General features: G+C 38.6%; 1 protein-coding gene across 1 annotated transcript in view; it reads left to right on the forward strand.

The window, feature by feature from the left end:
• aff2 (ALF transcription elongation factor 2) overlaps nucleotides 1-14,611 on the forward strand; it is a 113,286-nt gene that overhangs the window by 64,924 nt on the left and 33,751 nt on the right. Inside the window, exons 5-9 of the mRNA XM_088432109.1 lie at nucleotides 2,451-2,495; nucleotides 5,597-5,683; nucleotides 6,451-6,487; nucleotides 7,653-7,713; nucleotides 10,544-10,598. Of these exons, the coding sequence (XP_088288235.1) occupies nucleotides 2,451-2,495; nucleotides 5,597-5,683; nucleotides 6,451-6,487; nucleotides 7,653-7,713; nucleotides 10,544-10,598 (285 nt within the window). The remainder of the gene's footprint in view (nucleotides 1-2,450; nucleotides 2,496-5,596; nucleotides 5,684-6,450; nucleotides 6,488-7,652; nucleotides 7,714-10,543; nucleotides 10,599-14,611) is intronic.

A 14,611-nucleotide genomic window follows, 5' to 3' on the forward strand; every position in this document is an offset into this window, starting at 1 on the left:
TATTTGTTTTCCACTGGAAAAGACCTATTTTCAAACCCAGCTGAAGTTGCAATGCAAGCAGGTAGAAATGGGCGTTTGCATCATTGTGGGAGTGAACACAGCCAACTTAATCCCCAAGATTGGCCCATACTAAATATATCTATAAGGAAGCGCGAGAAGATGTGAAGTTGGCACCTGTGAAGCGGAAACCCGAGACACCACCTTCCACCTCGATCGCTCGTCGTATTTGATTTCCGATATACGGAGAGGCGTGACATACTGCCTGCTAAATAGTAAGCCTCTTCTGGCCTTGTAATCCAGTGGTTCTCAACCATTTTTCAGTGACAATTTTTTTTTCCCCCTTAATCAGTGCAAATTATGTTTTGGGTCTTAAAAAAAAGACTTAAAACCTGTTATCAGTCTGAATTAATATACTTTAGAATCTTTCAAACTTCAATTGTATTGGTCAACAAAAAAATAATCAAAACAAAGTGTAGTCGTTTGCATCATAGAAGATGATGTCAAAAATAAGAATAAACTTAATTATCAATAAATATTTGCTCACAAAAACTAATCAACATGATTTGCTAGACCCATTCTCAAAAAGAAGTAAATATAAATTAATATTTATCCGCAGAAAAATATTGAACAAAAAGCGTTCTTTTTTTTTGGATTGCACAAAAATAAATAATTCATTATTAATGTCTATAAAAAAGAATCAACAAAAGGTCTTAGACGCGTTCTCAAAAGGAGATCATTATAAATGAATATTTGTCCAATAAAAAATATTCAATTTAAAGTGTCCTCTTTTGGGATCATAGTAGAGATCTGTTCGCAAAAAATCCTCATAACCTAACATGTAATGGCATGGCACAAGTTGGGTCGAACCATTCTAGCACAGGGGAGAATGTCTGTTTTTAAAATAATTAAATTGAATAAGGTACTGAACATAGAATTTGTTTTTTGTACTTATATTTTCCTGCAACATTTAATTAATCCAACATTTCCTTTTATCGGATTTCTGCACGTTTGTTTGTTTTATTTAACATCTTGAGTACCCCCTAGAGTTCCTAAGTACCCCCAGGGGTACCCGTAACCCCCATTTGAGAACCACTGTTGTAATCCAACACTATCAAATGCGTATGCCCTATTTTTAAAAGAAACATCGCCAGTATTTTTTTTTTTCACTTTTAACGGTCAAGTCTTTTTTTGTTACATAGCATATGCCAGTGTCCCTTGTAGTTTCATTAGCTGTAATTGAGGATGAGGATGATGTCATCGTCATTATCGCGGGCACTAAATGTTTCCTGATGCTCGTGTTGCTGCAGTTAGTGATGTTGTGCGACAGACGTTATGGTTATGGAGGGATTTGCTCTCCTCTCCTCCAGCTGCTCCTTTATCCCTCACTCCTTTTTTATTGAGCCTGTCAGGCAGAACCGAGCCAGGAACTAGTCCATCACACCGTTTTATTTTGTTTTCAAATGCTTTTTGGAAACACTCATTTGGCAGTGGCATTTATACTTGTGTGGGGTACATTTAGCTAACAATGCAGCCAGCGTATCCAGCAGAGACAATAATGATTTGTTTCGAATAATGGAAGAAGTACAACATGCACTTTGGCTGAACTGACACAGCAAAGAGCAGCTGCTCCAAGAAAGCCATTTGTTTGGCTTATGCTTTCATATTTATGGGACACGTTTCATTGTTTACTTGGATTTTGTTTTGAACATAACTAAAACTCAAGCATTTGGTTAGTTGTGCCACTTTTCCAAATCAATCAAGTACTGCTATAGACTTTGTGGACCGTGCCTGGCATTCATATATTTTATTGCGGTGTGACTTCCAAAATCGTTACAGATCTCCCAGACCACTAGAATGTTTTTTCTCTTTGCTCAGCGCAGTGACTCAGGCGATATCTGGTCCAAAATACTGCATATGGTCAGGTTTAATTATTATAATGCTTATATGGTTTTATATTATGGGTTCAAAGAATGACCCGTGAAAGATGTTAGTTAGTTTGTGCTCGTACGCCAAAAACAAAAATCAGCACTGTTAATTTAAACGCATTCCAGAACGCGCGTATCAGCAAGAAACCTGAAACCAGGACGAAGAAAGGGAGCAACTACAAATCGGGATGACAAGTGGTGAATTGGACCAACTCGCTTTATTCACGCAAGTGAACAGTATAAATGGCCATTTTTCCTGCATTCCTGTCATTTATCAATCCGTCGGCAAAGCTAGCATCTGTCTTTGATGGAATGCTGATGAAGTGCCCACCTCTGCTTATTTGTGCAGTAGTTCACCTAGCTGAAATTTATAGCTGACATTAGGTGCTGCAATATGGAAATATGTTTGGATGCATATTTAAATTTTTATTTTGTTGGATGTAGCTGAAGTCATGTTACAGTATGCTTGTCACCAATCTTTTCTTGTAATAATGACCGTGTGATTTTCTTGTTTGTTTTCTGCAGGTCAGCCTTCCAAATGACTCCAGCTGTGTAGAAGAGATCTTGCGGGTATGATGTGCTCACACACGCACACACAGTAATTGTAATAATCATCAGCTGTTTTTAGTTTGCTCACATATTTTTTTCTCTCGCAGGAGTAGAACAGAGTGTAGCCAGGAAGGAAAAATTGGAGAAAGTTAAACGCAGGGAAAAGGAATAAATGTAATATGAGTTCTGTTGGCTTTCATAAACAATAAATGGGTTTTTGCACAATTGTAGTTACATCATGCCGAAAAATCTCATTCTTTCTACCCTCGTTTCCTAACTACACGCCTTTATTTTCTGTTTGTTTGGTTGCCTTTTCCCAAAGTGAGGTGAAAGTAGAGTTGTCATTTCACCAAGCAAGATTGCTGCAAACCATCAAAACAGCATATCAGATGATGTGATATCAACTTTTCGCTCACTTTCCTCCGTCACCCATCACCGGGATTGTCTCCGTCCTCCGTCTTTGTGACGCTCCTTTTGTGTGCCTGTTCATCGCTCTCTGCCCTCTGTCATTCACCTCTCGCAAATCAATGAGCTGGTCAACTGTCTGTGTGACAGATCGAGGGCCGCGAGCTGCATGAGAAGCCTTATGTCAATAAAATTGGTGCGCTATTGAATTCAATCTGTAGTTTTAAGCTGTGTCAAGTGGAAAGATGAGCAAATTCACGATGTGAAGTGGGGTTGCATTGGAGCAAATGATTGCAGCTGGTTTTCCTCTTCTTTCCCAACGCAGCAATCGGTCAGACGATACACAAATATTGTCGATTTGGGTGTGAACTCCATCCTCCCATCATTTTTGTTGTGCTTATCTCAATAAGAATTGCGGGTTAGCTGGAGCCTACCCCAAACAACTTCAGGTCTTAGGCAGACCAATCGCTTTTTTTTTTCTTCAAAAGGAAAAGGAAGAAGCGTTTCTGTACTGAGTGCAGTTATTGTCACCATAAAAGCATAATACACTTCTTTCATGTTCCTTCAAGTGCCACTTGCATGCGCTACTTCCTAGTTATTCCACTGGGAAATCACTTTTTTTTTTAAATATCCCCTCAGTTATGGTGGCATGTCACCCATATTTTACCCTTGACCAAATGAAATAACAGACTAGTAAGATGTGAGCTGCGAGAGACATACCCTAATAGAATATCCAGGGAAGTCAAAGGCTTTTGCTTTGTGTAATGAAAAAAAGCTGAATTGTTTATGGTACTAGATGAATAGAATAACACAAAATCACTTTGATATACAGATCTGTGAATGCACGAGGGAAAGAGAAAGCGAGCGAGAGGATTTGTGACTCACTGGGGTAATCACTCAAATGAACTTTTATAGAAGCAAATACACATCATTAAAATACACATAGCTACATAATCAGGAGCCCTGTCTGTCAGTCATTCTTATAATATGCACGTCAGAGATGCCTGGCGACACAATCTGAATTTGCCGACATACACTTGCGCACGTTCCAAGTCACACACATGCATACGGCTTTATAAACATGACTCATCTGATGAGTCATCTACTCCGCTGAGAAAATGCTTGATGATGAAGCTGTGACGTCAGTGATCTTATATAGACCTTTCACACAGTGACCCGAGTGCGACAGAAGTGTCTTTAAATCGAAGTGCAATGAGATAACTACCTCCGACAACAAATGATCTCGGTGTTGCTTGAGTTGAGCAAAGGGGGTTTATTAGAATGCAATGAATGGCTGTTTATTTGTTTAAAAAAGGGACGGTGAATTTCAATGAATATTTGCATGTACGTATGCCAGATTATAGCCATTGGATACTGTCTACCGGTAGTTGTCCCTTGGCAGGCATTTTACACCATAAAAATGTGGAGTAATAATTACTTTAAAAAAAAAAAAGAGTTTCTCACAACTTTTATTCACGCAGAAATTCAATGAAAATTCCAAAAGTCACATTTTTATGGAGATTTTATTTGCTTATTAAAAATTTTTTACTGAAGGTTGAGGAACAAATTCACTACCAGATTAGGAGCCGGCCACTCTGTTCAGTGTCCATCATCCATCCTTTTCTTTTTATTAATATTTTCATCAATTAGAATAGTTAGAAATGGGTGCTATTGCTTTGAGTTAGTAAACAGCTGACAGATATCATCCAGTCAACTCATTCAGTGCCTCTTAAACAAACACTTGAAAACAAATGTGAAAAACGACAAACAAAAATAAATAAGTATGCAGGATTGAATGCCTGGGCCTTAAAAATAGAAAAAATATATCTTTGGAATTTGTTCGTTTAATTTTCAATGAATTATTATTGCATTGCATCCTGCAATAGTTTTATGATAACATGTTGACACACGAGGAATGTAGTATTATAGAAAAACTGCCTTTCTACATCACTGTACAAGAACAGTAATCACACTTTGTTAATGTTAGGTATCCTTTTTTATTAAATATCCTTTATTGTCACTACCTGTAGTACAAGGCAACAAAATGTTGATTTACCCAATGTAATCCCTCTTTGAGAGTGCTAATCAAATCTGAGTATTATTGACTTTGCGTTGCACCTTGGATAAAAGACACTTATTATGGTGTTCTTAGTACATTTTACGACATAGGACTTAACTTCCTTTCGAATGTTGCGTTCTGGAGATTCAGTAGCGCAGCAAAGCTTACGCACATGTACAAAGGCGGGCATACATCAGATGATTATTCGCTTAGCTAATTGAAAATCCCACATATTGAGGCTGGAATTGAAAAGAGAGAGAGACTGTGTAATTAGTAATTAAATCACAATGTTGCAGCTCTGCTGGCATTTAGCTCTTAATGCAACTAGCTGGAGTCAGCTTTTAGTTTGGACACTGACACTCTACACTTATTTTGTGCTCAGATCCCTGAGCATGCTGCCAACTCCCAATACACTTCTCACTTTATATTGTGAGTTATAATACAGTCCAGTCAGGTGTGTGTGAGTCTACAAAATCATAACTGAATGTACTTCAGCTCCTCTGCATCTAAGTGGTTGTACATATAAGGCAGAATTGCAAACTGAATTGTTGTCACACAGTTATACAGAGTTGTTGCACTGTAAACCGGATTATCTTGAAAGATCAAATACCCTTAATAATACGTATTTGTGTCTGTGTGTATATCTGTTAAAATTTAGGAGATGACTCACTCCTGGCCACCCCCTCTCACAGCCATTCACACTCCTGGAAAAGCCGATCAAACCAAGTTCCCCATTCCAAGCAAGGTTAGTAAGGATTTGCCTCTCTTACCTTTGCGAATAAAGACGGAGATTATAGGAACAAAAATACAAACGGCAGAGTAGATAAGCAATGCATGCTGAATGAAATATCCCTAAGATTATACAATACATGTGTATATAGTATTCCCTACATATTGTGAATAGCAGTGATAGTAATATAGAATAATATCATCATTATCATATTAGAGCCATGATCCAGTGTGCCATGACATAATGTCATGAGGGGTGCCACAGGTAATTTCACCAACATTTCTCAACATTGTTATTTATTAGTTACAAATACTGACTTTTTAGTGTTTAGTGACAGTGAAATCTTAGCTCTTAGCTCTTCTATTAGGTTGATGCATCTAAATAATTTTTTGCAACACTACTATTTGAGAAGGACTTCAATAGACGGTCAAAGGTACATTAGATTTTTAAATTCACCTATTGCCATTCCTACAAAAGAATTCAATACTGTATATGTTGTACTGTATATAGCAAGACCAAGGACTTAAATCAGCTATGGGTCTGTGGAAAAAACTATGTATGATGGCACATTATAAAACACTAGTAGAAAGGTGCCTACTTGTATACTTGGGCAGCTGAGCTGAAAACATGCACAAACACAAACAAACGTCTGCGTTATGATGTGGATGGAAATAAATAAGTGGACTGCGATCAATCTAATTCTGTGAGATCATTTATGACCTTTAATAGTTTTATCCTTACACACATTTGCCACTGTTTTCATTCATTTTCTCTCACCCTAGGAGCCTCAGCATGTGACCTCAAGCTACAACAGCCAGAGTAAGTTTCCTTGCATCAAAGGTTCCCACTGTGCTGGCTGTAGTCATCAGTATTTATCAGTTTTATTATGGATGGTTCGGAATTAATATTTGCCACTGGTATGAAATGAAGTGGGTATGTTCCCCTTTTCAGGCTGCAAGGTCTGTGAGGTCATTCAGACTTTTGGGAAATTATTTGCAGAATATTTTATTTCCTTATAATTGTTAGAGAATTGAGAGTTATCCTATTATGACCCTTGCCATGACAAGTATGCAAAATATTTACTTTAGGTGGAACAAAAGACTAATATGCTTCCTCTCTAAATGCAAATTCAAAGCAACTAGACACTTTTAAGAGAGGTCTAATGGTCTATTTACCAAAATAATCAACTTCAGAGTTGGAATAACTTGTTAGAGCAAATACAATGACGGCATTTTAAAATAATAATGTCACTGTCAAAGAAGTATTATTTTAACATCATTGTCTCTACCACTAAATCACACAGCTGGAAACATCTGTTCTTTTGATGCAGTGCAGCTAGACAAAACTACAGCAAACTTCAAGTACAATGTTGCAGTAACATATTTGATGTACATGTCACCTGTCAAGACCCTTCCTTTTCTAATTCAAGTATTCATTTAAAAAGAAAGAACCGATGCACAAAACAGCAGGTTTTGGTCTGTGAGTCACAACAAAATATGTCTCTGAGGCACCCAGGAAGGGAATTGACTCATGTGGATGCCACAGTCAGCAAAGGAAATGTTTTGTTGTAACCTGGGGGAGCAAAAAGAGCTGGCAAAAGCAATATCCAGGAAGAAAAAGAAATTACACAATAAAGAAAAGAAACACCAGGGAATAAATTCACGAAGGAAATCAACTGGTGAAAAAAAAAAATCTTTCACTTGGTTGGTTTATTCTCTGAAAATCTTGGCAATTATTGTACTTGACAGTAATGAACACTTCTTGTGTCACAAACATTACATAACGTCAAAACAACAACAAAAAGAAGGAATCGTCCCTGGAACAATTTCTGTTTTCTCTTTTTTCTGAAAACAAACATACACATTACCGGCAGATTAGCATGTTTTGATTTGCAATAAGCACAGAAAAAGATTCATGTCTGGCTACCTGTCAAACACGTAACAGCAAGCACAACAAACAAACACTGAATTTTAATGTTTTACAGAGCGATGTACTGTATCAGCTAGCAAGCAAGCTGTGAAACCACCTAATGCACCTCAAAAGTCGTAAGTATTCCTCTGTCTAAATACACACATACATTCATACAATTTCTGACCCGATGTTGTGTTTCCCTAGAGGTAAAATTAAGTTTGACTCTTGGATGAAATGCAGTGCTGGTAGGAGAGAGAGAGCGAAAAAAAGATTATGTGGATCAGAGCGGGAAAGTGCAGCTACATTAATTTAACGTGAGCCAGGGGCATATTGCAACATCTCGGGCTGCAGCCCACTCCACTTGACTTGCATAGCAACACAGCAGGATTCATGGCTGGGTAGGATTGGAAAAGCAGGGATCGCTGCTTGTAAATCTGCCACACAGGCATAATGATTTTGTTTTACAAAATTAATGCACGCTAAATCCACAAAACAGAACATGTCCAACTTTGGAATTGTAACCTATTAGAAGTCTATTAACATTCAGGTTACGCGCATATTAAGGTGGAAAAGTCCCATATTTTTATCTTCCTGCAACGAGGCCATCAATAACAAATCTATTGTCCTTTTTACATGCATCTGCTAGTGAGGGATTAATTTGATAACATTTTCCCGTTCATTAAGCAGTGTACAATAAAACATTTATTAACTGTACAGGCAACATACTTAATGACTACACAAGTTTGTACACTTGAAGAAGTAGGCATTGTAATTTAATTAAAGCATTAAAAGACTCCCTTTAAATGTTCTGACAAATGAGAGGGTATTAAAAGTCAAGCTACAAATTATGCTAGTTACATGAGTGTAAAACCAAATATACTCTCTCTTCCTTTAATCAGTGAAAAAATATATATTTTTGTCATTTATCAAAAGATAGTAAGCACGCACATAATGGGCTGACGTGACGTGAGTTATTATGGGGCTAGCAAACAGCATCTCAATGCGTTTCCACAATTAATCATTATTTCTATGGAAAATGTCATGCTCATCTTCCTCTATTGTTACTTTTGTGAAAGGTGGAGCCATACATGTTGACATTTGTTTTAATCTATGGAATCCATTAGATTACAAACAAAATATGAACACATCATAGTATGTTCTGAAGTAAGATGAACCATCACCGATCGGTAGTCCCTTTTTCACATCGTCAAAGAGTAGGAACAACGATCGAGGACTAAATAGAGAGCTTGGTCTTTTTCTCAGCTCCTTCTTTCCCACAACAAAATGATACAGCGTATGCATTACTGCAGACAGCGCACAGATTTGCCTGTCGCTCTTCCGTTCCATCATGCTCTCACTTGTAATCAAGATACTTGAACTCCTCCACTTGAAGCAGGACCTCATCCCCGACTTGGAGAGGGCACTCCACCCTTTTCTGACTGAGGACAAAGTTCTCATATTAGGGAGTGCTGAGTTTCATCCACCGCTCCAGTGAGAATTGGAGATGGTGGCCTGATGAAGCCAACAGCACCACGTCATCTGAGAAAAACTGAGATGCTTTACTGCTTTACCAACAGACCGCTTTACCAATCCATTCCTGTTTTGTAATGTCTCGCGTTCCGTAAAATGGGCCTCCCCTCCTGCAGCGAACCCGTTATATACTTTTCACAAATACGTACTTATCATACAGCTTCTCAAGCTTCTCTGGTCGTTCGTAAGCAAGTCATTAGCCATCACACTTTCATTGATGTTGTTTACGTTAGCATCTGCTTGATGGAATTCATTTGCTTTTGTATTGGATATTGAATCAATTTTATTACTCGTGTTGTACCGAGCGGCCGGATTACTTGTCAGAATAGTGTCACAAAAAGCCATTGAAAAAAAGCAAAACTCAATTGTCAAGTTTAATCCGTAGCTGTAGATAGTCACTGAACTCAAGTGTGATGATGAAATGCTGATGAATTCCAAGATTATTTGACTCTGAGGTGTATTTAACAGCCACTTGCCAACTACGGTGTAAGATTAAATGCTCTTTCTATATTTGATCCTTCTTGCCTGCATTTGATTTCATTTTACATCCTTCTGCTACAATTCAGCCTCCTGGGTGCCTGCCCTCCACTTCCCCCGTCATTATCATCTCCATCTCACCTCCCTATCTTACGCTACCCATCTGTGCCTTCTTATGAAATAAAGTGCGGCTCCATTTTTCATTCATCCAAATATATCTATCATCGCTTGTGAGCTGCACTGCGCTCTTATCTGTGAAGCTTTTCTCATTGCGCTTCACTCATTCACGACTCACACGGTCCCATCTGAAAACACCACAACACTGGGGAGTGTTTTTTAGTGGTGAGAGCAGTGAAGAGAGGAGTTCGCCATGCGGTAAAAATCTCTTTAGGGGATTCTCCTGTCATAACAATAGCAGGGCCATCTTAAAATAACCGTAGCGTGCGTGGATGGTTTATATAAAGCAATAAAACATTGGAACTTGCCAATGCACAGCACATAAATACAAAATAATTTGCTACTGTCATCTAACATGCAAGGGCGAGTACATGTTGTGTTTTTCACATCTATTTATTTTGCTGCAAAGGGAAGGTAAAATCAACTGGTACTGATTCAAAGTTGAATTTGGACTCTCTTCCCGGTGTACCCTCTTGTTACCAAAGAATTCTTGGCAGCAGGTCAGAACTTGTCAACACAGAACGTTTCCAGGTGAAAAAACAATCTGGCTTCTCTCTCTCTACTCAACATCTGGTTACTTTTCTGCACCGCTATGTCTCATCCACTACTCTTCTTTGAGCCCTAACATAAGCCAGCGTTACTTTGCCAATACAGTTAATCTATTTGCCAGGACAGTTCTTTAAACGGGAATGGCAACTAACGGTGTGCTGTATTTGATCTACTTGAAACAGATGTTGAAGTCAGGGCTGCAATTAAACATGTCATTTTATTTTTGTGCAGAATGCTGGAGGATGACCTAAAGATCAGTAGTGATGAAGAAGAGGCCGAGCAACAGGTGAGTTGCTTCTAGTTTGCAGTCTATTCACTTATCTGTGCTATCCATCACCTTGGCCTGCTACCATTTATCTTTCATTCAATTACAAGCAGTTCTTTGGACTGATTTGTTCATCAGTCTCAACATCTGTTTAATTAGTTTAACTGAAAGCGTTCATCCACAATTAATTTTAATTTCCTTTCTCCTGTCGTCAGTTGAATCATGCATACCTTTGCAATCGGCGTTTTAATTTGCTAACATTTATGAGTACTGGCTGCACAGTGTCAAATATGCCCTGGGATTTTTTTTTTCCCTTTTTTTCATCCAGAGGTCACTGAACCTGGCCCACAATCTCTGTTCCAACATGGGGTTTAGCCTCTCAAATTATTCACTGGCAAAGTCATGCTTAAACAGAGAAGCAATGATGTGCAAAAAAAAACAAAAAAACCCTAACCTTCACGTGCATCCCCTTTAAATAGGTGTCAAAACAGTGAACAAGAAAATTTATAACAATGTATATTTACTGTTCGCTCCTAAAGTTGATTGGCTGCTGCAAGGTGATGTGCAAAATAAGTTACTTTATTAATTTATTTATTTTCTATGATTTGCTTTTCAGCCAAGTGTTTTTCATTTTCATGAATCCCTAGTCCCATCGTTTGATCTTACACCATAACTGGCCTCTCACACAACATACAGATGCATGCAAATAGTCTGTTGTAAAGACACTTATATAAAAAAATAACATTCAGCTTCAGGAATAAATCACATTGTGTCATATTGCACAGGATTAGTAGATGTTTCTTTTATCAGATACACACATAATCACATTTCACACACAATCAAATATTCAATTGCCAATGGATTTTTCACATTCATTCAAAAATAACCTGCTGCACACAACACAAAAAAGAACTGAATTATGTATGAGAAATGTCATAGAGGCTCACTCTCCACTAATCACAATCTTTGTGCTCTCATGATGCCAGTGGGGGGTCAGTCCACTGTCCCTCCCCACTCACATCAGTGCTTGCCAAAGAGTACATGAAATGCTAATGAAAGTATAGCAATTCCTTTCATTCTTTTTTAACTGCTTCTCTGATTGAATAATTACGGGATGGTCGAGACTATAATTATAAATGCTGGCAGGTTGTATTTAGTGGTTTTAGTTTTTTGTAATCACGTTGAAAGTGGATCTTTTAATTACAGAACTGTGGCAAGTGGCTTCCATAATCACGTCATCTATGTATGCTTGATTACAGTAGAGCCCAAATGCTCTTATGTCGTCCCCCAAGTTTTTTACGAGCATTCTTGCGCCACTTTTGTTAAAATGGTTCGGGTGGAAGTATAACTCAGGTGGTTCCGTGCTATAAGTTCCAACAGGGTGTGAGTCAGACAATTGAATGTTATTTTTATTTTCAGAACTAGAGGCGCTTGATATATCTCCTCCCACTTTGCATCTACTTCTATGACCCACTGACATTATATGCAAATAATTTCCTGCTTTGCCCTGAGAAATAAAGTGAATATCTTCAAAGTTAATGAACTATTGCTTAAAGCCTCCAGCAGGACAGCGCAAGATGGATAAGGAAAGAATAAACAGAATAGAAAGCAAAAAGAGGAACCGGTGAGACAAAGACGGAGCAGACATACTGATAGCAGTGCAGACAGGAGGAGATGAAGAGAGGGCAGGATGCTAAGACGCAAGAGAGAGGCTGACATGAATCCAATGGCATTTTTCTGCGCATGCACTTAATAGGCTTATGGCAAATGAGTGCATGGTGTATTATCAAGCTTTTATAGCCTCAAGTAAAGCACGACGCACACATACACGTACATTCATAATCAAATACACAGATGCTTGTGTGTTGTGCAAATGTTGGCAGCCTCTCGCACACAGACACACGGTCATTAGTATTCTGTGGCGCGGCACTGTGAGGGCAGCAGAGGAGTATGATGAATATGTTTTTGCACCGAGCAAAGACACGAAGGAGTGCAGGGATTTGAAAGAAGGAGCGGAGGAAAGAGGGGTTGATAGAAGGAGAGGAGAGGAAGCACGGAAGAGAGAGAGAAAGAGAGAGCGAGAAGGGAAGAAGAGAGATGTTCCTGGTGACTTTAAAAGCTGAAAGAAAAACACCAACCCAATTACCACTGCACGGATGTCCTTTGTCTCGAGCTCCTCGCACATTTCTCTCCGTGATGACAGATCACCTTGGTCAAAGCAAGGTCACGCTATAACGCTCGGGCTTTCTATAAAAGCCGAATCGCTGCTGGAAGAAATATCCACCACTCGAGCGAAGTCTGCTCAAAAATCTGCCCGATGCAAAATAGACTCTCCCAAAACTGCACTGTATCAATATAAGGTCGTCATATTTTATTTATTGTGATTGCAATAACCATTAACCTTGACTGTCACTTGGCAATAGCAGAGTTGCAAGGAGGGGTAAAGCTGGTAGCAACCATTCCTGCAAAAGCCAACTTCATAATAAAAGCATATTGTATCCAGTGCATTAACATATCGATTTTGAGTTTTAATACATGTGAGTCTGGATTCTGTCCTGAATCCATTTTCTCACACACATCCTGTTGGTATCCTTATCACCGGTGCCAATAAAAATGTTTACATGTGAAATTAGCCTGCTCCCAAGCAAAGTCAAGTTCCTTTGTGTTCATTCAGCTCCTTTGTGGTCATAACATTTATTATGTATAATGCTCCATGTATTGCCCATCATGCCCATATCGCTAGTTGCATTAAGAGCCACAATTTTAACAATGCCAGCTTCAAAATTATTGGCTTCAATAGCTTGGACAAACACCTCAATAGCAGTGTCGTGGTTCACAAGGTTTATTTTCATGTGACTGCTCTGGGATCGATTCCCTACTCAATGACCCATTCGCAGTCACCCTGTGATTGAGTGGTATCCAGTGCAGGATGTGGTCTTTCTTTGGCCCTGAGTCAGCTGGGATAGGCCTCGGCCCCTGCCGTAATCCTTTACAGGATAAGTGCTATAGAAAAAGATGTATTGGACTGGAAAGAAAATAGTCCCTAATCAGCTATTTTTGCGGTCTAAGGTTTTGGTGCACCAGCTTGGAAAACGTTCTTCTGTTGTGTCAACATGCTGATGTTACGTTTAAAAGCCGAGTTTTCTGCACCCTAAAATATCAAACACTTACTTAAAAATATGATTTTATTTGGAGTAAAAATAAATGCTTGTATTGGATTTATACAGACCGCGACGGCCAAAAAACAATTCACGAGTCTTTTACTCTGTCATTAGGAAGTAAAGACAATAAATACGCTGTCTTTGCCGATGTCAGCCAAAGTAAATACAGGTTACGGCAGCTTAACAACATAGAATTGCACCTTCAGAAGGATTTTGGAATGGAGATGAGTGCCTCTTTAATTGACCTTGAAGGAGAACTAACTTGTAACAGATGGCCAAATTGAGCTTGATGGTCAGCTCACACTACAGCAAATGTGAGTAATGTCTCGAAAGGCCACACAACCGATGAGTTCATTGGTTTGAGCCGCAAATAGCCTGTGAAAGTGACTTGGTGGGCCTCAAAGCAGGTGTTGAAATACTTTAATCTCCCATATCTTGGTAGACATAGGAAAAGAAATACATGCCACTACTGCTTAAAGTCACTAGGTCAACACTAGCTCTCTTGTTTTGATTTTTTTTTTTTCACTGTAGTCATTTTGTCATTATAAAGATGTGGGACAATAATTAGGGTTGCATTGCGTTGAACTCTGAGGGAAGCCAATTCCCTAAACTTTGTTGTGCAGTTTTTTGAACGAATGGTACTAATTCCACTGTAAGTAGTTAATATAAGAAACAATGGATTTGTTTATCAATGCAAACATGGTATAAACATTAAGTCAGACCTGAAGGAAAGTGAATCATTTCAGTTATAAAATGCAGGTGAGTCATTGTTGCGTAATTGTTCAAGTCAAGCTGTTGAAAGTGAAGTGATGAATTGTAACCACAAATATGTGAAAAATTTTGTAAATGTTGGAAGACTGTATTTAAGTACCA

The sequence above is a fragment of the Hippichthys cyanospilos genome, chromosome 13 (genome assembly GCF_059441005.1).
Source record: "Hippichthys cyanospilos isolate Australia breed blue-spotted pipefish chromosome 13, RoL_Hcya_1.0, whole genome shotgun sequence".
Lineage (NCBI taxonomy): Eukaryota > Metazoa > Chordata > Actinopteri > Syngnathiformes > Syngnathidae > Hippichthys > Hippichthys cyanospilos.